The 22,415-nt window shown below is 48.4% G+C and overlaps 9 protein-coding genes across 9 annotated transcripts; 5 read left to right on the top strand and 4 right to left on the bottom strand.

The window, feature by feature from the left end:
* Positions 1-3,147: 3,147 nt before the first annotated feature.
* FAP7 (factor activating pos9) lies at positions 3,148-3,876 on the top strand (the record flags this gene model as incomplete). The annotated part of the gene is made up of 2 exons (XM_064899520.1): positions 3,148-3,200; positions 3,264-3,876. The coding sequence occupies 2 exons, from the start codon at positions 3,148-3,150 to the stop codon at positions 3,874-3,876; spliced, it is 666 nt and encodes a 221-aa protein (XP_064752832.1).
* An 875-nt stretch (positions 3,877-4,751) lies between these two features.
* HAM1 (nucleoside triphosphate pyrophosphohydrolase ham1) lies at positions 4,752-5,337 on the bottom strand (the record flags this gene model as incomplete). The annotated part of the gene is made up of 2 exons (XM_064899521.1): positions 4,752-5,019; positions 5,069-5,337. 2 exons carry the CDS (start codon positions 5,335-5,337, stop codon positions 4,752-4,754), a joined length of 537 nt encoding a protein of 178 aa, XP_064752833.1.
* Positions 5,338-6,177: 840 nt separating this feature from the next.
* LTR64_005181 (uncharacterized protein) lies at positions 6,178-7,041 on the top strand (the record flags this gene model as incomplete). Its single annotated transcript, XM_064899522.1, has 1 exon — positions 6,178-7,041. The coding sequence occupies one exon, from the start codon at positions 6,178-6,180 to the stop codon at positions 7,039-7,041; it is 864 nt and encodes a 287-aa protein (XP_064752834.1).
* Positions 7,042-7,668: 627 nt separating this feature from the next.
* Positions 7,669-9,399, bottom strand: LTR64_005182 (uncharacterized protein; the record flags this gene model as incomplete). Its single annotated transcript, XM_064899523.1, has 1 exon — positions 7,669-9,399. The coding sequence occupies one exon, from the start codon at positions 9,397-9,399 to the stop codon at positions 7,669-7,671; it is 1,731 nt and encodes a 576-aa protein (XP_064752835.1).
* Positions 9,400-11,926: 2,527 nt separating this feature from the next.
* On the top strand, positions 11,927-12,839 carry LTR64_005183 (uncharacterized protein; the record flags this gene model as incomplete). The annotated part of the gene is made up of 2 exons (XM_064899524.1): positions 11,927-12,150; positions 12,194-12,839. 2 exons carry the CDS (start codon positions 11,927-11,929, stop codon positions 12,837-12,839), a joined length of 870 nt encoding a protein of 289 aa, XP_064752836.1.
* Positions 12,840-13,022: 183 nt separating this feature from the next.
* On the top strand, positions 13,023-13,552 carry cyp1 (Peptidyl-prolyl cis-trans isomerase-like 1; the record flags this gene model as incomplete). Its single annotated transcript, XM_064899525.1, has 2 exons — positions 13,023-13,055; positions 13,100-13,552. The coding sequence occupies 2 exons, from the start codon at positions 13,023-13,025 to the stop codon at positions 13,550-13,552; spliced, it is 486 nt and encodes a 161-aa protein (XP_064752837.1).
* Positions 13,553-15,457: 1,905 nt separating this feature from the next.
* On the bottom strand, positions 15,458-17,035 carry URC1 (putative GTP cyclohydrolase; the record flags this gene model as incomplete). Its single annotated transcript, XM_064899526.1, has 2 exons — positions 15,458-15,816; positions 15,838-17,035. 2 exons carry the CDS (start codon positions 17,033-17,035, stop codon positions 15,458-15,460), a joined length of 1,557 nt encoding a protein of 518 aa, XP_064752838.1.
* Positions 17,036-17,660: 625 nt separating this feature from the next.
* ELOF1 (Transcription elongation factor 1) lies at positions 17,661-17,947 on the top strand (the record flags this gene model as incomplete). The annotated part of the gene is made up of 2 exons (XM_064899527.1): positions 17,661-17,682; positions 17,706-17,947. The coding sequence occupies 2 exons, from the start codon at positions 17,661-17,663 to the stop codon at positions 17,945-17,947; spliced, it is 264 nt and encodes an 87-aa protein (XP_064752839.1).
* A 2,806-nt stretch (positions 17,948-20,753) lies between these two features.
* Positions 20,754-22,175, bottom strand: ECM42 (Arginine biosynthesis bifunctional protein ArgJ, mitochondrial; the record flags this gene model as incomplete). The annotated part of the gene is made up of 1 exon (XM_064899528.1): positions 20,754-22,175. One exon carries the CDS (start codon positions 22,173-22,175, stop codon positions 20,754-20,756), a length of 1,422 nt encoding a protein of 473 aa, XP_064752840.1.
* Between the last annotated feature and the right edge of the window lie 240 nt (positions 22,176-22,415).

Consider the following 22,415-nt stretch of genomic DNA (forward strand, 5'->3'; position numbering starts at 1 on the left):
CATACTTCAGCCGTGGACTGATATCGATACGGATTGGGCTACTAACTGTCACCCATCGCCCTGACGTAAAACCTTACCACTTCAGTTCTTGCCTTCGGGATGGAGCAAACGAGATTTAGGAGGGAGAAACGACTTCTCCAGGCGTGCGATAATTGCAGGTCTGAGCATTTTACCCGTGTACGCAAATAAAAACTGAGCGCTATGTCACCAGGCGGCAGAAGGTGCGATGTCCTGGCGAGAGACCTGCTTGCTCGAGTTGTGCTCGTCTTGGAAAAGTCTGTGCATATCAGGGTCTGACGAGACGATCCCGTTGTGGCCAGACGATGGTACATGCATCTTCAACCTGTCCAAGGATTTTCACTGACAAAACACTCTCCAGAAAGATCGACTGGCTTACGTGGAGGAAAGGCTAAACCAGATCGTCAGCGCCAGCAACGAAGACGCTCTACGTGATACCAATTACCAAGATCACATTAACAATGATGATCGTCAACCTATCGAGATGGGTTCACAAGCAGTTAATGGCGTGCATAACGACTTGAACACACAAGGATTCTCTCCTTGCATTCCTCGTGTTCTCACGCCGCCCGGGTAACTATTACCTGACGCGTTCATGGTCTATTGCTGATATCGATCGCACCAGTCCGTTCAGACCTATACATTTGACCCCAGCAGTGATAGATACATATTTCGACCGATGTCACCGGCAACCTCTATGGCTCTTCGACCGCGAGGATGTCAGTGAGTTACAAAGCATAAATGACGAGCTCACCACAGCGATCTTAGCTCTAACTTCGTTCTTTGTTGGCGAGAAGAGCCTAGTACCGCGGCGATTGAGCAACACACGGGTACTTATCATGCTTCGTATAGCCAATGGCACGGTCACACTTGAAACAATAGAGAGCCTTTGTATTATCTCTTATTCCTTCTTCCTAGGTATCCGCGTCCGTCTCTTGAATGCTTCATTGGCTGATGCAGATTGTAGCCGGTGATTTACAACTTGGTCGGTTTCACTTAAGTCTTGCGAGACAGCTTTGCGAGACAGCTCTGGTTGGTATGCCATCGAGTTCCGGCGATTCACTCATTAGGACCGAACGCCAGAAGCGATTGTTTTGGAGCCTAGAATTCCTTGAACAGTACTACGGTTGCGAGGTCTGGATGCTAGTGGGGTCTCCCTCTAGCTTTGAGATATCGTTGGCCACGGATCACAATGCTTGGGAGTCTTTACAGCACTTGATGGAGGCTGCGCCCACTTTACCCGACGCTGATCTGCATAGATCAGGCCGCATGGACAATACTCTTTGGTATTCTATGATCCAGGTAGGATGGATATGGAGTAGGACAAGGAAATTCGTTTTGAATTGTTGTATGAACAAAGTACAGGAACCATGGCGCACAAGCTCTACGTACGCGCAGATCATTGCAGACCTAACGACTGTGGAGTGCCAAGTCCCTACAGATCACCGATATCAGTCGGTGAAATTCTTCCAGCGCAGTGCTGCAGAGATCCTTGCGAACAAGTCATACTGGAGTCCTTGGTTGACATTACAGCTCACCTATCATGCCATTTTAACGGTGCTTAACCATCCTTTCCTGTATATCGTAGCATCACAACAGAACGAGAAATTCGCTACAGTCAACACGTTCTGGCGACGAAGCTTACAACTCGCGCTTCTGCATGCTACCTGGATCGCAAGGATAATAGATATGATTGTGGATCGTGGTCTACAGCTTAACGATCCAATATTTGGTCAGGTCGCCATAATCGCAGCTATCACACATCTCTATTTCTGCTGTGCAGCTGACTCTAGGCTGAAGCAGAAATCTATCTCGGAACTAATAAAATGTCGAAGCTTTGTGCAAAGCTTCCTTGCGTACTCTCCTATCTGCGAGCTCCTGGTAAGATCTGATCAGCTAAAGTAATGGGATGACTGACTCTTAGCAAGGACGGTAAGCTGGAACACGTTATCCGTGTTGCGATGGCATCTAGTCAGGTTGAGGTAGAGGATGGGGCACTATCTGGCATTGACTTAGACATGCAACTCTGGTGGGAAATCCTACAGCTGGCCTGCAGCAACCTTGATACAGGAAAGACTGGCGAGGGACTGCTTCATCGATCGCTACAGCAGTCTAAATGTCAAAGCTATCCGGATTCGTCTATCTTGAAAATCAGCTGCTCAGAGTCTCCTGAAGTTAATATAAACACTTCAGATGGTGGACAAAGCACGCCAGCAACATTTACGTCTAGGTCATTAGTAGTGCCATTCCATTCTTCTTCGACAGAAACGACGACAAATGTAGGGGCGCGTCCATGTAGTCCATCCGCTAGCAACGTTCCTAGATGGCTCTGGAACGACTTCTCTCCATTCTTCGAAGGCTGTAACCAGGAAAATCGACCTGCATCTGCTAGAAGTGGTGACAGTTTAGCTTGGTGGAATCTTGGAGATCTATAAACCTACTTAGATCGTACTATGAACAGATGAATATACTGGACAGCTTAACCCTAGACCCTGAGATCAACGCCACGAGGCATTCATTTTGTTGCTTGGAGAAATGCCGGTAAAAACCAGGAGAAGGAGGGAGTGCTTCTGAATTCGATGGAGATAAAAGCTTGGCATAAGCGTCATACTCTCGTCCCAGCCAATAATTTGGGCAATCTGCTTCAGTCATGCCATACTTTTGAAAGATAATGAAGTTATCGTACACAAGTCAAACAGACTGCCCGCGTTCTTGGACCATAGTGAATGCGTATGTAAGCTTCAGACCCTCTAATTAGGTGTTTTAGATCAATCCAAACGAAGCTGCTCTAGACTGGTTTTATTTGCAAGGACATAAGCACATCGGTGCAGCTTGATCCTATAGACATGCGTTTATAGCGTCACCAGCGCGGCGATCAAGTGACATATCTCCAATCGGGGTATAGCGTCGTTTGTGAATTATCGCCGTTTTGCTTAGTACAAAAATCTCTTTGATATTTTCATGGCTTTGAGTTAGATGGACTGAACGGCATGAGAGGATTTTCAGACTCAAGTTGAGCACAAAGGCGATATCGTATGGGCGTGGTTCTTGCCGTACGTATGGATATCCTGAGGTCAAAGCCGGTTATTGCTGACAAGTCGCTGGCAGTATCTTATCTTAGTGTTCAACATGGTGTTTGCACTGTTTAAGCGTCAATTTTATGCTGTCGCATTAGACATTTCGTATGGCACTCAAATCATTTAGAGATCGACCAGCATAGCTGACAGGTGTTCAGCGATGTCTAGAAAGTACCCTAACGTCATCATCACCGGCACACCTGGTGTCGGCAAAACCACAACAGCGCAAGAACTGGTTGAAATCTCAAAGTCCTCTGACTCCCCGTCTTCCTCAATCCCTTTGAAACATCTCTCTGTCAACAGGATTGCGAAAGAAGAAAATTTCTACGAGTCCTACGACGAAGAACTACAAACCCATGTTGTTGATGAAGACAAGCTCCTCGACCATATTGAGAACCTCATCGCCAACGGTGCAGGCGAAGGAGGCTGGATTATCGACTGGCACGTCTGCGACATCTTTCCAGAAAGATGGATTGACCTAGTCGTTGTGCTGCGCTGCGAAGATACAAAAACTTTCTATGAGCGCCTGACTAGCGACAGGAAGGCTGAAGGAGGAGAGAAGAGAGGCTATACTGGCCAGAAGCTGCAAGAGAATATCGATGCAGAAATCTTTGGGGTGATTGCTGAAGAAGCAAAGGAGGCTTGGCCAAACGAGGGAGCAGTCGTGGAGTTGATCAGCGAAGAGGCCGAGCAGATCGAAGAGAATGCGGAGAGAATATGGGAGTGGTGCAAGATGTGGGTGAAAGACAACCCGCGGGATGTAGATGGAGAAGAAGGTTGAGGACAGCATCAAGAACAAGGACCAAGAAGTGTTATTGAACATCATCGACAGTCTCGAGGCCACAGCTTGCAAGTTACATTTGTGGAACTCGATAATATACTGGTATTGAGCAAAGATATGCGCCATGGCCAGAATTGAGGAACAGAAGCGAAAGGCGTGCGAGCACATTGCAGTGTCAGGACCAAGGACTGCGCAACCTCAGGCCGCTGCAAGGAGCTGTCAGCGATCAGCAAGCACATATTTCATCCCACTCAGCACCAAGGTCAGGTCGAAACGATATCATGTGTATCAGGCGAATAGATGGATGAGCTAATGAGTATCTCTCTCTCCGGCCATGGAAACACCCACTGTATGCAGGCTGCTCTTTTATGCTGGAAATCTGGAAGCTACAACGTCTCAATCTCGCCTCCTGCCAACCATGTCTTCAGCTTAGCCAAAGCTTTCCCTCTGTGTGAGATCTTATTCTGCTGATCTATCAGTATTCAGAACACCATAACAGAGTACGCAGCAGCTCTACCTTCACTTCTTTATCCATCTCTGCATATGTTTGCCCTTCATATTCAAAGCACGGATCCCAACCTGCAGCAAAGGATATGTCAATCACTTAGGCACGTACTTTCACAATTGAAATGTGGTCGGGTCGATAACAATTCTCTTACCGAAATTGCTTGGGCCCCTCGCTGGCACGAGCTTGCCATTTGTTCGTCCTTGGAAAAGTATTGGTGGTTGACCTGGTCCTGCGCAATATGCGAATGTGCAGACCGATGTGATAGTCTTGTCCTCGTAGGCTGCGAGCAGGTTGTTCAAGCCATCATGACCGATCTGCAAGAGGAAGTGCTTGCTGAAATACAGAAATCAGCCACGCTAGTCCGTCACTACAATGTGGCAACAAAGGTGAACCGACGAGGAGTGAGCTGCGAAGGAGAGTCTTGCTTGACTGGACTGGCAAAGTCACCTCCAACAGCGGCTAGTCTTGGTAATGAACGCGATTTGTGATCGATCAGGAGTAACACAGACAGATACAACGCATCAACGAACACACCAAAGAGGATAGCAGGAGGGAACTGCTTCTCTGTATTTACTTTCGAGCACTCTTTCGCAGTACCGCGCATAGGATTTCTTGAGACCACAATCCGCTCATTGCTGGACCACATCTCAAGTAACACAAAATGTGCGCGACGTCAACACTTACATGTAGGGACCAGGCAACCCATTGAGCGCTTTGAATTCAAGAGCAGTGTCTTCTGTCAAAACTGCTTGGCCAGTCATAATGGCTCCAGTACCTGCCTTGTGTCGAGCAATTTCCTCGATTGTGCCTTGGATCTCGTCAATCTCCACGTCTCCACGGTTCGTGATTGTCAAGTCCGACACACCAGCCATCACGGCCTGAAATTCACGTAGTTTACCAGCATTCGACGTAAGGAACGTCAGATGAGTCGGACGCGTGTCAGATTCTGTCATTGTGAATGATCGATTGGAGTTGTTTTCAAGGTCGCATCTATCACGAATATTGAAGAGATTTCACAAGCAGGCGGGCGGAAACATTGTTTTTGTCTCCAAAGATCAACACTAGATGCCAAGCAGCTCCAGTGCACAACCGTAAAGGCTTGGCAGGTCATGCCCTCCTCTGCCTTGCCAATTTACCACGTCAGACATGCAATTGATATGGGCAGGACTCTGGTGTCAACACGCTTCTGGGCTGCGATGTGATATTTGACAGTCTTGTCTAACAGACTCCGTACGGCATTGAGAACGTGTATGTTGGTGGCTGCAACAGCATGGCCTTGACATCTTACCTATGCTCACTCCGGCGAGGGATGCCGTTGCAACTCGAATGGCACGACAGAAGCTCGACAAGAAGAACAAGAAGGGTTTCTACCGGCGGTAGGCAAGGGCAAAGAATCCGAGCAGGCTGAAGAAGATATCCTGCTTTCAGAAAGGCGTGCGAGATCCACGTCCGCATGGTCCGCACGATTACAACCATAACTCCGCCAAATACCGAAAGCTTGGCACAGATGCGGCCGCTTCGCGTGTCCATTTCCCCGAAACAGCGAATCATCAGCCTTGGCAAACCCTTTCCACGATATCGCCGGGCAGGGCGTTTGAGCGTACTTGCAGGCCAACAGCCTTGCTAATGTGTCACGCCACCATGAACACTGATGATCTTAAAAAAGCATGGCTTGGGCAGATGAGGTATAAAACACCTCCATAGTCCCAGCTTAGTCGTCTTCCACTACCCTCAGTCGAGTTACCATATTATCTTCATAGCCAGTCCAGAACACCAGGAACCTATTTCACACCATGTACCAAGAACCATCCAAAGTCTGGCTGATCACCGGCTGCTCAACCGGTTTCGGCGCAGCTCTAGTCTTGGAAGCACTCTCACAAGGTTACAAAGTGATCGCAACAGCTCGTAGCGTCTCGAAACTTGCAAACCTTACAGAAGCTGGAGCGGACACCCTCGAGCTCGATGTCACAGCATCTCTCGACGATCTCAAAGCTATCGCCAAACAGGCTTATTCGATTCACAATCGCCTCGACATTCTCGTGAACAATGCTGGCTATTCTCTTCAAGGTACAATCGAGGAGCTCACACCCGAAGAGACACAATCCCAGTTCGACACTAACGTTTTTGGTCTTCTCAATGTGACCCGAGCATGCTTACCATATTTCCGTGCTCAGCGATCAGGTACCATCGCCAACATTTCTTCGATTGGCGCCTGGAGAGGAGCTCCGGGTATAGGAACCTACACCTCTTCGAAATGGGCAGTTTCCGGCTTTAGTGAGACCATGACGGGTGAACTTGCGGATTTCGGAATTAAAGTATGCTGCATTGAGCCAGGATATTTCAGGTCGAGTTTCCTGAATCCGGGTAACCGCAAGACGGATCAGAGGCGCATCCCAGAGTACGAAGGCACTATGGGTGACAAGGTTACCAAAATGATGGATCAGTACGATAACAATCAGCCTGGGGATGTCAAGAAGGGAGCAAAGGTTATGGTGGACGTACTTAGTGAGAGAAGCGGACGGGGTGTGCCAATACGATTGGCTTTAGGTGGGGATGCCTACCATGCTATCAAGCAAAAGTGCGAGGAAACGCTGGAATTGTTAGAGGCCTGGAAGGACATTACTACCACTACCGATCACGATGATGTCAAGCATTGAAGAGGGAAACCAAGATCTGTAGTACAAGTTAATCCTAGATGCTCTCTCTCACGACGGTATTCGTGCAGGATTTAGTGGAATCATGATATCAAGATAATTCAAAATGGTAATTAGATTATACTTGTCATGCACCGACGAGGACACCATACTGCCGGTGTTGAAAGTGATTAAATATTCATAAGTCACATCCGCTCAAACAAAAAATTCGGCTTGCTATGCGTTGTTCGAAGATCTCGCTCGCTCTCAGAACATCAAATCTTTGATCAGTGAAGGCTGTCCTGTAGGACTTACAAGTGGTGATAGATATTGACCCCATTTGTATTTCATCGGGGGATTAAATCATGTCTCGCACGTGAAGGTTACTTATTACGGCTTGGCTTTGCAAGTATCGATCAACAAAGGATCCGAGTTCGTGAGTGGAAAGCGCGCCCTCAAAGCCATGTGGTTTCTTTGAGTTCACACGGTCTACCAATATTTCTCGTGCCTCACGGCTAGATTGTTGAGATGAACGGATTTCTCTTCATCAGCGGCTCCCGGTCCCGCGTAAAAAGGTCCCAGGACACCACGTCGCTGCCAATGTGGGTAGGCACATGCCGTCTCTGCATGAATGCTGTATCGATCTTTTGCTCAACCTGGATCACTGTTATCTCTTGCTTCCAACTCCCTCTGGCGTTGTTCCCAGGAAGCGAATCTCGCCATGTGATCGTCGACATCAGATATAATATGTACGTTCGATGGCATGGGATGATTACTGAACGGACGGGTAGGTGTATGAGTGCGGGATTCGGAAGGCGTACCTGCAAATGGTCTCTGTGCATTCGCGAACGGCATAGCATCTACCGTCGTGAGTCCAAGAGAGCTGACTGGATGTGCTCCGTTTCGGCTGATGGGTGAGTTTGATATGGAATGCGGTTTCTGCCCATTGTGACCAGCTTCGGATAAAGCCTTCCGTAAGGATGCTGGGGGTGTACCTGTGCGGCTTGTTTCAAGGTTGTCAGGAAGAGGTGGCAGCATCGAACCCGTGCCACCTCTTCTAGCTCGATCCTCTCGAATGTGGCGTCTCCACTTGTTGACGAGCTTGTCGAAGTCCCATCTATCTTCAGGAGTGACCATGAAATCCACACTCTTTGTACTTCCGTAGGCGTTGACTGTATCAAGGCTTGTAAAAAGGGACTTCCCATCTTGTAATTCTTTCTGCACCGCAGAGCTAAAGGTATTCCGCTCAGGCGGCCATAATGCCATTTCCCTTGGCCACTGACACCTACTGAGGTAGTCAATTTGTTGTTGTAATTGGCCAGCTTCTTGCGTGATTCTGGCTATCCTCTCATTGGCTTCTTTGAGCTTGATCTGTTCAGTTGTATACGCTCTCAGTAGCTCGATGGACCATAGCTGGTACTGCTGCTCAGGGGAATGACTCATGAAGTACTGAAAGGCGTTGTCTAGATGTCTCATCGCATCTGTAATGCGCTCTTTCGTGTCCTCTGTCAAACGTGCCGCCTCTTCACCAACATTGAGACCCTTTTGTACACAACTTCGCTGGAGGTAGGCAAGCGCATCCCACTTCCATTGGTCAAGAACTGTCTGGATCTTCTGTCGCAGTGTTTGAAGCTGTTCGAAGCCTGGTGGTTTGAGAGGAATGGTTGCGTTTGTAGCGAAAGTAGTGGGTTGGTAAAGCGTTGCGGGAGCGGGAAGTAGCGCAAGGCAAAGCGCCGAGAAGGTCATTGAGGTCAAATCGAATGGAAATGGTTCCGGACATGGGTCCGTTCGTTTTGTCGCTACATTCACGGCGTCAAGAACTTCACGCAAAGCCAACTCCATTGCACGTGCTGTTTCCGCTGACGAAGCAGGTACATCGGCTGCATATGTAGAAAAACTCCTCTTCTGACCTGCTAATGAATTGTTACTCTGAGCCAGCAATGGACTTGCAGCCTGGTGGTTTTGATCGGTGATCACTCCGGTCGACTGCCATCCCATTCTATTGAAGCGAAGGTCATTTGCATTTGGAATGCCCTTGTTCACTGATTCCTGATACGTAGGTTGCTGCGGGTTCGCGGAAGGTGAAGGTTCAACAGACTTCTCTGCGTCGTGGTTCTCGTTGTGTTCACCTTTTTTACCTCTTGCAGTTCGTCTAGTGATACCAGCACGAAGCTTCTTAATCTCGTCGACGTTGTGGATGCCATCCGGCTTCTTCTTGGAAAGGAACTGGTCGAGGTGTCGACCTAGCGAGGAGGATGTGAATTTCTGGTGACAGTACGGGCAATCTTTGTCCTTGGATGAGGAGTTTTTCGCTTGACCTTCAACCTGGTCTTCGTTCTCTGACTCGTGCGACGCATCGGTTCCGGCAGGACTCTGCGCCATACTCATAACTTGTCATTCGTGCAAAGCATGCGCATTGAGGTGGTCACGACATATTCGTCCCTCTTCACCCCTTCCGCGATGCTACCTCCTCACACATGATGTAACAATGAAAGATGCCGTACTTCGATCACTTTCTGCGTGGAAGTTTTGTCGTAGACAGCCTACGTAGCCGGGAAGCATAGATTCTGCTCGTACCGTAGCAGGTTCGTGACTAAGCAGTGGAGTAGGCACGAGCTTGGGTCGCATAAGCAGAATTGCTGCAGGCCTGGGTGCAGGCAACTTTGCCGCTATCTCTCAGACAAGTATTTACTGAAGTCGACCGACTCTGATTTGACTAGTGGATGCTCAGATCTATAACGCACGATCATACGCATTTCGAGGCTTACGAACGATTGCATGTTTGTGTCGACACCGCAATACATTCTGGGACAACGACTTCGCGGCCTAACGAGGCCCTTCAGCTATGGATTTAAGCAAGACTCCTGCAATATATACTATGCAGTCCCTCGCGTGGCTACACAAGTGGTGAAAGGCCTCTAGGTGGCACTGATGTTTTGAGTATATTTATTTGAGTAGGGAGGTGATGTTCAACAGACTCATGGTTGCCACTACAGCAGGGATCATGCAACCAGAGCTGCTCACCAGTAACTACGTAATCAGCTCTGTCACAGAGAAGAGATAGGGCCAAGCATCTCGATGGGTTCGAGTACTATCCCGGACAATGTATGACAGCTCTCCGCAACCGCAAATCGATTTCAGGACATTTCTTTTGTATGACTGAATGCTTCCTTCTAAACACCGTCCATATCTCTTTGCCAGGAAGCTGGACGTACTTTTCCTGATTCGCGAAGTCCAACAGCACCAGTGATCAGAAGTGGAAGAGACGACGAAATCCTTCCAGAGGTCCATTGTTTGAATGTGTAGCTCCGCCATCGACTGGGCAACATCGGCTGAGTCTCCGGACGGAGAGTGGTTAAACCTGTACTCCGACGCATAATGTCCATGTCATCTCGATGAGCAGCATAGACAGGCGACTGCCAGATGGCATCGGCGGCAAGTGATCTGATGTACTCAAGTTTGGGAATTTTGGGAACTATTCCGGGTATGTCTTCCTAACCATCGCCATTTGAGTTCGCAAGACTAGCCAAGTATATCTGAAACATAACGGATTCTCTTCAAGACTGTCTTTCCCCAACCTTGGTAGGCATCTAGAGTCAGAGCAAGCTGTAAACACCCTCGAGCGGCGAGATGTGCGAGACTACTTGATACCCGGCTTTGTGTCTGAATGTTGTTGTTACAGTCGAGACCGATCACATGGCAAGCAGAAAAGGAGCAAAAGTGAAATCTCCCGCTAGTCGGCAGGTACAGAGTCCAGCATTTTGTGGGACCTTGTTTGAGAGTGAGACGCAAATATGAAAATAGCTCCTCTGTTAGTATGAGGCTCGCTGTCCCACAGTAAAGCTCACCTGAGGTGAGGATTAGGTCCGAAGGAGTTCTCAACAATGGAATAGTGACTCACGAGAAGCGTCAAGTGCTTGCTCGTATCCATTCAGGTTATGATAGATCGTGGTCAGGCTTTGAGCTGATCACCCCGATGAGGTTCACTTCGCGATTCATGCAGCTGGGATACGCTCATGCTTTTTTCAAAGGCTCACAGCCGAGCGGTCTGGTCGTTTCCAGGTCTAATTTGTGGTAGCTTATGCCGGGACCGTGCTAGTGCTTATACTTGAGCAGGATCGCGTCTCATTTCGTCGACTTCATTACAGGGTCCGTCGGCGAATTGGGAAGCTGGTATCAACGAACTAGATACCGTCACACGTGCAGCCTCTGAAAAGCTGTGAGCTCTGGAGAGGCGCACAACTCTGCTCTGCGGTAACACATCGCTGAGCCTACTGGCTTCCGACCTCGCGATGCAGTAGTGTTGTCTCCCACACGACGGCGCTTTCACATTCAGGTTAAGATCACGGGATATGCCTGGTGACGAAACGCATGCCTCAAATGGGAGTGGGCAAGAACGTACAGTGTACAGGTTGTCTTCCAAACTCAAGCACTTTTTGCAAAAACTGCTTCAGATGACAAAAAGAGTGTTTCGCGTTGGAGTAAGGACAAAAGGATGATTTGAGATCCAGCTCCTTGCCTAATCTCGCCCATGCCCACGGGCTTTTGAACAATCTTCTTCAAGCTTCTGAACAGCTTAACGTCGCGACAGCATTCCGCAAGTCTTCTACAGTACTCCCCTCCCTCCGCCAGATGTAACCTATACTCTTGTACCTGTAGACAGAAAATGCAGCCAATCTTGCAGTACTGATGCCTGAGCCTGCGGGGTGTTCTCCACTGAAAGGTTGATGATGCAGAGGTATTCGGGTATCTCCATCAGCTCAATTTACGTGTTACGTCAGTACAGATCGAGACTTGGTGGGATAGATATTCTACGATCACTGGGCGCTTCTCACACAAGGAGACATAAAATTCACGATACCTATTTCGATTTTTGTACCTTACGAGATATTACTTCAAGTCTAGCAACATGGGTGCCACGGAGATTGCAATCTTTCCTCTCCAGGAGGGCAAGTATCCTGACGATGCCAACAGCACAGCAGGTCAAGTGCTCAGGGATACCCTCAATACCTTGACCGAGCAACCTGGCTTCCAGAGGGCTTATTGGGGCCGAGAGGTTGAGAACCCAATGACGCTGCGGTTGTTCGTTGACTGGGAAGATGTCGACGCCCATATCAGCTTCACAAAGAAAGAGTAAGGTTTCCAGTCTCAATCAAGACCTTGCTAATCCTTACAGCCACTACAAGCCCTTTCTGGAGAGATTCGGCCAGATTGCTGTGCTGGACAAAGCGAAGCTATTCCATGCTCACCTGTCACCTCATCCACCAGATGAGGCCCTCTCTGATCACGTCTCACCAGTGACTGAGATTTTGAACCTATATTTCCCTACCGACTACTCGGACGCTGACCAGAATACACTCGTCGAGAACATGAAGAAGATGGTCTCCATCATCGAGAAGGAGGCAACCACACAAAAAGCTTCAGCAGGTGGATGGGTCGTAGAGGATATTGAGATCCCAGGTACATCAGAGAAGGGGAAGTGTTATCAGGCATTTATCGGTTGGGATAGTGTTGAAGCTCATATGGACTTTCGAAATCACCAAGCATTCAAGGACAACATCCACCTGTTGAGGCAGGCTAAGGACTTGAAGCACTTGCAGGTTGTACACTACAGTGGTACCCAGGTCAATAAGGGAGCCGGTGGTGTGGCTGATCTTGGAGGTGATGCATCCACAGCCATTCAAGGCGAGGTTTTGAATCCAATAGAGGAGGGAAAGAGCGCACCAAAATCGAGATCAGACGGCACTACGACTAAGAATAACGATGACTTGAAGGGTGCTGCTAATTCCTTGAAGAAAGAGAGGCAAGGACGAGGCGCTTAGATGGAATACAGACAGGTGTTTCAACTTTTAAAGCTCAAACACTCCAAAATTATTCACGTCTTGTGACGTCATCTTTTGGCATCTCTCGAGTGTTTCTTTTGCAAATTCGAGCGTCGCAGTTACACGTACGCGTTTTGAGCTGATGTTACCAGATTTCAACAAGCTCACCGAGTCTCAACAGCCATGGCGACAGATATCCTCCTCGAGACGTCTATGGTATGCATACCTTGGTACTGCTTTGGCACATCTAATTGTCACAGGGTTCGATTGTCGTAGAGCTGTACAACGACCACGCCCCCAAAACATGTAGAAATTTCTTTACCCTCGCTCAACGCGGCTACTACAATGGCACGATCTTCCACCGTATCATTCCTGACTTCATGATCCAAGGCGGCGATCCTACAGGAACGGGCAGGGGCGGTTCGTCAATATATGGAGAAAAGTTCGAGGATGAAATCAAGCCGACGCTGAAACATACTGGCGCAGGCATTCTGAGTATGGCAAACAGTGGACCGAATACGAATGGTAGCCAGTTCTTCATCACACTTGCGCCCACACCGTGGCTGGACGGAAAGCATACAATCTTCGGGAGGGTCAAGAGTGGGATGAAACTCGTGCAGAGGATGGGCTTAATCAAGACGGATGCCGAGGATAGACCACTGGACGAGGTAAAGATTGTGAAGGCGAGTGTGGTCGAAAAGGAGGCCGATTGAGATGATGCTTCGCGTACGTTGCATCGACACATACACCTTCAGCATCTGCACAAGACCAAAGGTCAGCCCATTCCGACTGTTGAGATCGCTGCCTGGTTTACAAGAGGAGGGCTACGATGCTGGCGCACGATCTCACAAACTGCACTTCGGTTCGAACCTCAAACATAATATTGACATATGTCTATCGTCCAAGAACGATCAGAACGAGGTCATCTGCCATGTTTGGTGGAAGACCAGTCTGTCCGAGCGGACTGTCACACCAGTCGTCTTGTGGGTGCTCCGAACACAGCCATGTTGAGTGACGTCGTCTCCTATATGTCAAAGACTCTGCATTGGCCAGCAATGACAGTGTCGAGCACAAATACCTCGATTAAAGCGTGGGCTGAAGCCGACAGGTAACGTCTTCGAGCGATTCCAATGGCAATGCTTGTGCCCTGTCGTAAGCAACAGGACGAGACTTCCGATATGGTCAAGAAGTAAGAGCTGCAGACCGAGCCACGCTTGATAGACCTCTCGCAGTGAAACGATGGGTCAACTGTCGAGGCATTCCCGAACACAGACATATTTGCTACATACCGCTTTCGATCAAAAGGTTCATGAAGTCGCCTCAAGAATGCATGAAATGATTGCCTCATTCCCGAGAGAATGACGAAGATAATGGATCCACGAACTAGCGACGATCAAGTTCAAACGAATGGAGTACACTTCACGCACGACTTCGTACGCGAGAGTTCTTGTGTAATGGCATTAGCATCCTTCAAGACTCATCAAGACAGCGAATGCTGGATGTGTATCAGGCCAAGCTCGTTCAGAGTAGCATCAGGAGCCTGTGTGTGATATTTCGCGACGAGGAAGCAATTCGTGACTTTTCTCGCCAACATCTTCCTCTCAATGCAGGAGATACAAGTCAAGATCTAGCGTTGCCTGAATATTGGACGCCGTTGGAGTACTTCTCGTTGAGTTATACGTACTGGCATTCAACTCTACAAATTTCGAGCAAGTCTGTTCCCAGGAGGAGGCTTCGCTCTTGAGCTTAAAGCATAGAGCTATGGAAATGCTTGAACAGTATGTCTTCGCATTTGTGGTTATATTTGCACTTGCAACAAGATTTCTTCATCCTGCGGCTGGAGGGCAGCATACAGCACCGTGACTTATCAGACAATTTGAAGACTGAAGCGATACTTAGCACTGCTAGCCTATTCACAGTCTCTCTCTACAATCTTTATGAGCCGCGCTCGATATCGTCAACGTTTTATTGCAACCGAGCTCCAATACATTCCATCCTGTCAAGCCTTCATGGCTTTTGCTTTTGACTTCCTCTCACCCTGAAGACGCATTGGACGCGACTGTGTGTCGCTTTTCCTTCATCATTACTAATACGCAAGCTGTGCGGTGGCGCACGGCTGTACCGCTTCCTGCGTCAAATCCTGTGCCTTGTATGGAAATGCATGACAGAAGATACCTAGCAAAAGACTGGCAGAGATACGAATGAGCCTATACTGGACACAAAGACGAAAGATCTCCAACGAGTCTTACAAAGGGTCAAGAGCCAGCAGTAGAAGCTCGGTCTAATAGGTATTCCACCATGGCAAATACGTGCGGTCGTTGTTCAGCCATAATCAAGATCTGATGTACCATACCGCCTGGTCCTTTCTGCATAAACTTAGAATTGTGGTCCCCATTGAAATAGTTGCGATAAAGCGAGCCCTACCTAGCTATGGCTCTATCCCCAATCTTATTTCAGATACGCATTTTCAGATGTCATCAGGCTGTGACCTTCAACGATTTTCAACGCCACGCAAAGCACGCTGTCTTCTTGGGATACAGCACTGTGTTATGATGGCCAGGGACTTAACTTTGGAACGCGCTGTTGCTTGTCGACTCCATCTTGACGTGAAGACTGTTCTAATGCTCTATGTCCTCCCACGCCCGGCCCTTGACGGCATTCAACTCCTCTACCGTCATGACCTTTCCGGTCGTGAAATAGCCTGCATGAATCTTGGCATCAATTTCCACCCTGCTATCCTCAGGCACCAGATCCTCTGGTATCTCTACTCTTTCATGGATCGGTATGCCCTGCTCCACAATCGCATCATGCTTCATATTGCTCATACTCAGCATTCTGTCAATTTTGGTGATACCAAGCCAGTGCAAGATGTCTGGCATTAATGCCTGGAATCGCATGTCCTTCACACCTGCAATGTTCTCCGTGCGCTTGAAGTACTCGCTAGCCCTGTCAAGACCACGCTTCCGCGCATTGTAGACTAGGTACTTCGTGACCTCACCTAGCGCTCTTCCTTCCTTCCGGAAGTAAATCACGACTCCGCTGCCGCCTTGTTGCGCCATCTTGACCGCCTCTTCGATGCCGAAAATCAGGTAAGGCCGACAGGTACAGATATCGCTACCAAAGACATCACTGCCGTTGCATTCATCGTGCACTCGCAAGGCAAGCTTGACATTCGGATCCGACATCGCTTTCGGATCACCAAAGCAATACACTGTCAGTCCACCAATTGGAGGTAAGAAGACCTTGATATCGTTCCTCGTGATTAGTTCCGGATATGATCCGCCGGTATGCTCAAACAGTGCTCTGCGCAGGTCCGCCTCAGAAATACCAAAGCGCTCAGCCACACCGGGCAGATACCATACGGGCTCGACTGCGAACTTAGTCACCGCAAGTTCACCTGCGCTGTTCAAACAGATTTTCCCATCTGGTACAAGTCGACCTTTTCGCACACTATCTTCCAGTTCTGGAATTTTCATGTGTGCCTTTGTTACTGCAATGGTGGGTCGGATATCTAGATCGTTCGGCGGCTGCATCAGATCTCTGTAAAGCCAGGGCGCCAGATGGCCGAGTGGATCCATCGCGACAATTTTGCGCTTGTCGCTCCATGCAGGAAATGGACCAATGATCACAGCTGGTTCTGTGTTGGTGAAGTCAGGTTTATGCTCGAGGTCGAGATGATGAGCTGCTACGGCAAGGGCATTGTAGATTGAATATGATCCACCGTGAGCGCCGATAGCATTCCGTTTTCGAATCGTTTTGCTGTGTCGAGAGACAACAACAGGCCCACGCTTCTGTGGATCAGCTTCGCCCCAGTTTAGGGGTACGGGGTCGATGCCGGACTGGCCTGGATAGGTTGTCAAGATAATACGGGATGTGATAGATGAACGTCGCTGAGTTGGTAACGACTTGACAGGTTCGCCTAATGAGATCGAGGGGCGCTGGCTATCAATGCTGGACCGAGGTGGCGGTGATGAGGATAGGATGTGGCCATTAGTCTCCTGTCGAAGATCTTTGGGATCCACTGATGGTGAGTCGGTAGGGCGTGGGAGTTGCTGTGTTTTGAGTTGGTTGACAGTTGAGGAAGTCTCTATCCGACTTTGAATGCCTTCTACTGTTGCAGCCAATGCGCTTTGATTAGTCTCTAATGTCTGGAGAGCGACTAGGATTTGAGCAAGGACGGCATTTTGATCTGTCATGTTGTCTGAGGAATAGCAGCTGATATGGCTGGCTGGGTATGAATGCGCTTGGCTAAAATATACGGAATGCTGCTCGTGAAGAGCGTTATCAATAGGATGAATTGATGCGGAATTGGTATTTGCTGATCATGCTCTGTAAGTCGACCCCAAGAGGCAAATATCTCTAGAGTCAACTCTGCGCCACTACGACCACGTTTGACGTTGAACAGAAGTACGTTGAACGACAAGGAACGTGGCCTCGGAACATGCTCTCGTTCTTATCACGAGCATGCAACCGGTTACCGGCGTCAGTGATAAGAAGATTTCCTATTGGTTTCCGTCACCAAACGAGATAAGAGGGAGTCCACCTGCGCAAGTCCCCAGGTCACGTGATCAGGCAGAGTGACGCTGCGCCGCATATCGATCGAGCATGCGCGCGTCTTTTGCAAATTTGAACTTCGTTACTATTCACTTTTGCTCTTATTGTTCACACATCTCATACGATGGTAGATAAGCATCACTACGACGGCGAAAGATAGTTTGCTGATATAGGAATAGGGAAAGCGCAAGTCGAAAGCCGCGAAGCCAGCTGGGCCTAAGAAACGAGAACCACTGTCGACAGCCTTTACCTGCCTCTTCTGCAATCATGAAAAAGCTGTTCAGGTCAAGTTAGACAAGAAAAATAGCATAGGCGATCTTTATTGCAAGATCTGTGGTCAGAAATTCCAATCCTCAATCAACTACCTCTCTGCGCCTGTGGATGTCTACTCTGACTGGATCGATGCTTGCGAAAGTGTTGCGCAAGAAGCTGCTGCTGATAATGAGCCAAATGCTGAAGACAAGGCCTTCAGTAATTATGCAGCAGAACGACCGAGAGCTACTGCTGCAGGGAACGATGACGACGAGGATGCTGGCTACGATGATGATTACTAGAGTCTTCGCGAAAAGGGCTGTAGGTCAAGGTGTTTGGAAGAAGCGGGAAACCGTTATCAAGTGCATGAACTGTTCAACGAAAGCATCGCAAACAGTCCCAGTGGGGATGTTCGTGGGTTTTGCTAGAGCATCGGCCTTGAAAAGGTATTCACGACAGGAGTTCAGGCATAGGCGAGGAGGATTCTTCTCACCGGCGTCGACTATGATTTAGCTTTTAAGCTATGACAACTACAACGATTTTACGAGCCCTCTTTCAGAGGACATGGTAATGCTAATTGAGCAAAAGGTGAATTTCAGGTTGGCTTGTGTCTGCTCGTTTGGACATTATTCTATGCTCGTCACTTGCGACAAACGAAGAGACAACCACTTCAATTATTATCACAACGCTCAGGTTTATCTTAAAGTATACTCTTCAACCACCTTTTCCACCTAACCAATTTACCACTTGTCGCGATGACATTTCGTCGATCAGAGCCGATTTATTTCGGATTCCGCTTCATTGGCACAAAGAGGAAGGAGAAAGCTGTATCTGTATCGAAACCATTACCAAAGAGAGGCTTCTTTCCAGGAAACCTACCTTCCATTCCCAGCAAAGACAATATAGACAACCGTACCATTGTTCCTGACGATTCAATCTCGCAGGTGCAGAAACGCCCAAATATGACCCATCAATACCACGATCGAGCACCACTCTTGCGACGACCTTCGAGGCCCTCCAAACTGCGTGCAGGCACAATCACAATATGCGATGATGTGTCCGAAATGTCTCAACAACCTCGAGCACGCCCAGGTCCATACTCTCAGATTAAGGCAGGTACCATCACGATCTGCGTCGGCAAGGATAACGAGTCAGTACCGACGCGATCTCGATCTTCCTACCAATCTGCTATCATCGATACATCGGAAAGCCAGCCATCGTCCTCACAGATAAAGCATGCTCTGGCCTCAAAGGCAAGGAGCGCATTAGTGCTTCATAGAGGCTACCAGCGTCCAACGGTCAGCGATGCTTCTACCATTACCAGCACGAGATCGAAGCGACGTTAGCTGGCACAATGATTGAACCCTTTGTAGTTGTGCGAGCAGATGTGCCATGTCAGCAGAACGGAGCTAATATGGGGACGAGCTTGATACCACGGCTACTAAGCAACCTTAATCTGTATGTTCTCATGATTAAGACAAGGGAGACTTACCAAGATAAGCATTGTTATGGTGAAGGTGTTTGCCTGGTTCACCAAGTTCGCCGCACGAATCGTCATTTTTCTACTCACCAAAAATGCCAAATGTTATCCGAAATGATGAAATCCTTCTGTAAAAGAAAGCAAATGATGTCTCCGAGAAATTTCAGCCTCTTGTCCTTCGAAGCAATGCATATGATGCGACTTGCTTACACGCAGTTGCTTTTGTACTCAACAATTAGGTGCCAATAAGTCGGAAGCACTAGTTCGGTGGGATGTGGTCCTGCTTGCCTTTTCCACTGTGAGCAGTTGCTTCAGATATGTATTGGCAAAAAACGAAATACGTGCTTCAGACAAGTGACCCTGAATGATCGGCACCATGCACACCTACAATACCTTCAGTTCGATGTGTTGAAGCCAAAATGCATACGGTTGCTTTATGGTTTCTTGCTAGTATGAGTTGATGTTATCATCTTCTCTCCCTGCACTTTCCATGTTAGCATACGCCCTTGACGATTTCTAGCCACTCTTTTCCAGCGGTCTGCTACCATTGCACGACGAAAACTTGCCCAAGATACCCTTCTATAGCAGGGAAACAGTATTGGATAACCGTGGCCAGCTGTAGAAGAACCTACCTTCGTATTATGTCTTGTTGCTGGGAAGGCAATCTAATCGAACACGACTCCCGGATTGAGGTATGATTAAAAGCAGTGCAAGGGGTTAGGCAAGAGGTGTTGTTGGTTTGTATGACCACTGTGCCGATAGGTCGAATCGCGGCAGTACAGTGCACCAGGAGAATGACGTTCAAAAGACGATCCCTTATGTAATGTGACACTTGTGAATGAACCATTGAGTAAGTATGCTCGCCAACCCGGGAGGTGCAACAATACTGACAACGCTCAGATCATCAATTGTGAATACTTTTCCTGGTATGTGATGGTGGAGCCTCACATTCGACCACGAAAAGCTGAAAATATGACCTCCTTGGTAGCCGACCTATACAGCATTTATGCTCAACACCTGTCACCTGTCGTCCTTCCACCAGGATCTTCCCTTGAACCGACACCATGGGTGTAGGCATTGCACATCGTCGCTGCATGTATGTTGAGGTCGGGTACATGCAAATGAGTATTGTAATTTTTCGGCTTTCCTACGCATCGAACGTCTTGTCGCCACGGAAGTTGCAGAGTGAGGACGAGAACAGGGACAATTTACGCTGAGCACATCATGGACGATTTGAGGTCGGTCCTGCTTCAAGAGTATTGGAAATGACTACAGCATATTCTGGGCTGTAAGATGCATTCAGCGACGTCTTGAGCTGACACATGGGAGCAACAATTCGTGGCGTGCCGGATATCCAAGCTTGTATGGTTGTCTTGATGCTGTACAGCAGGTGCGATAGCTTTACTGAGGCGCTTGTCTATTCCATGTTCAACCGATGTCGGTCCTGATCTGATTGTGCAAGAACACTCACTGGAGGTTGCACATAGGCGACCGTTGTCTCCCGTCGACTATATGTTCCTATGCTGAACCGCCTCATGTAGATGAAATCTCGAGGTCTTAGTAATCCACATCTTTCTAGCAGACTTGAAGACTATCTTATCAGCAGTATCCTTTTCTCGTTCTGCTCCTCACGTTCTATAATCCCCATTGATAGTGACATACTCGTGACTGAAGTCACAAAATCGATAGCTTTCCGCCTGTTCTCCAACACCCAAGTCGATGTCGATAATAAGATCCTCATCCTCCAATAATCTCGCCGCTCGCTCTTCATCGACCAGTTCTGGCTCTCCATTCACCAGCAACTTCAACACTCCCTCATCTTTACTCGCACTATTGTCTGCTGGTATGAAGGAGACATTCGTAGTTGCCGGATTGATTGATTCTGGAGATTCAAGCTGACTATAGCCGATGGCACACAGTATACGGCCCCAGTTCGCGTCCTTGCCATAAAGGGCTGTTTTGACTAGTGGAGATCGTGAAATTGAGCTCGCAATAGAGAGGGCATCTAGTACTGTTAAAGCATTTCGAACGCGAACTTCGACAAACTTGGTCGCGCCTTCACCGTCACGGACGACGAGATCAGACAAACGATATAAGAAGGACTTGAGTATGGGGAGGAAATGTTCACAGGCCTCGTCTTTCGGCTGAATGGGTGGCGTATCTGCAGATGCGGCAGCACCGTTGGCAAGCATCGCGAGAGTATCGTTTGTGGAAGTGTCTCCATCGATAGAGATACGATTAAAAGTGGCCTGCATTGCGGTTTGCAGCAGAGCTCGAAGAGCACTTGGAGTGATAGGTGCATCAGTGCAGACGACACCTAGCAGTGTTCCCATCTTAGGGTGGATCATACCAGCTCCTTTTGTCATGCCTGCCATCCGGTATTCTACACCTTTGTGGGCAGGACCAGGGAGCGTAAAGGTTGTGCTGAGCAATTTAGGAAATGTGTCAGTTGTGCAGATGGCCTTGGCAGTATTAAGCCAAGCTTCATGGCTATTGTCAAGGTTCGCGTAAGCAGTACCAATGTTGTTGATGATCTTTGAGATAGGTAGTCGCTGCCCAATGACCCCAGTGGACATCACAACGGAATTAGGCACGCTGTCATCGTTGCCTGATTGATTGTCGAACATGCTTGATGCTGTCCTGGCCATGGCCCGAGCATCTTCAAGGCCACCTTTACCTGTCACTGCATTTGCGCAGCCAGAATTGATGACAACACTTCGAATGCCAGCTCCATGACGAGAGTTCAAAATATCGCGGCTCACCTGTACAGGGGCAGCTTGAAATCTGTTCATTGTGAAGACTGCGGTGCCAGCTGCAGGAATGTCAGAGGCTATAAATGCCAGATCAGGCTTGCTTGTGTTGGACGGTTTGACGCCGACGTGCGTAGCGGAAACTCTGAAGCCTTTCGGGTATGTACCCGAGGTTGGGACATATTTGACCTTATTGCTTGGTATAGCAGAGTCGACTGGGGCAGAGTAGCACCGACATTGCTCTTTTTGAAACGATGTCGTTATCTGCTTGACCACACGGAGCGGCCTATGGTTTGGCATACTGACAAGGTTTTTTTGGGGGGACAACAGAAGCGCAATAAAGAAGGATTGAGGTCAGCTGAGTGATAACAGCGCGCGACGTCTCCCAAGTTTTAGAACGCGTATGTACAAGACACAGATCACCTAGTCACTAGCCAAGGTTGCCTGAAGTGTGCACAAGTCTCAATGTGGAATCCATTTGGTGAGTCAAGATTCTCGCAGAGGTCGAAAGATTAATACTTTGCTCTCTTCTCAAAATTC

Source organism: Lithohypha guttulata (genome assembly GCF_036872675.1).
Source record: "Lithohypha guttulata strain CCFEE 5908 chromosome Unknown scaffold_4, whole genome shotgun sequence".
Lineage (NCBI taxonomy): Eukaryota > Fungi > Ascomycota > Eurotiomycetes > Chaetothyriales > Trichomeriaceae > Lithohypha > Lithohypha guttulata.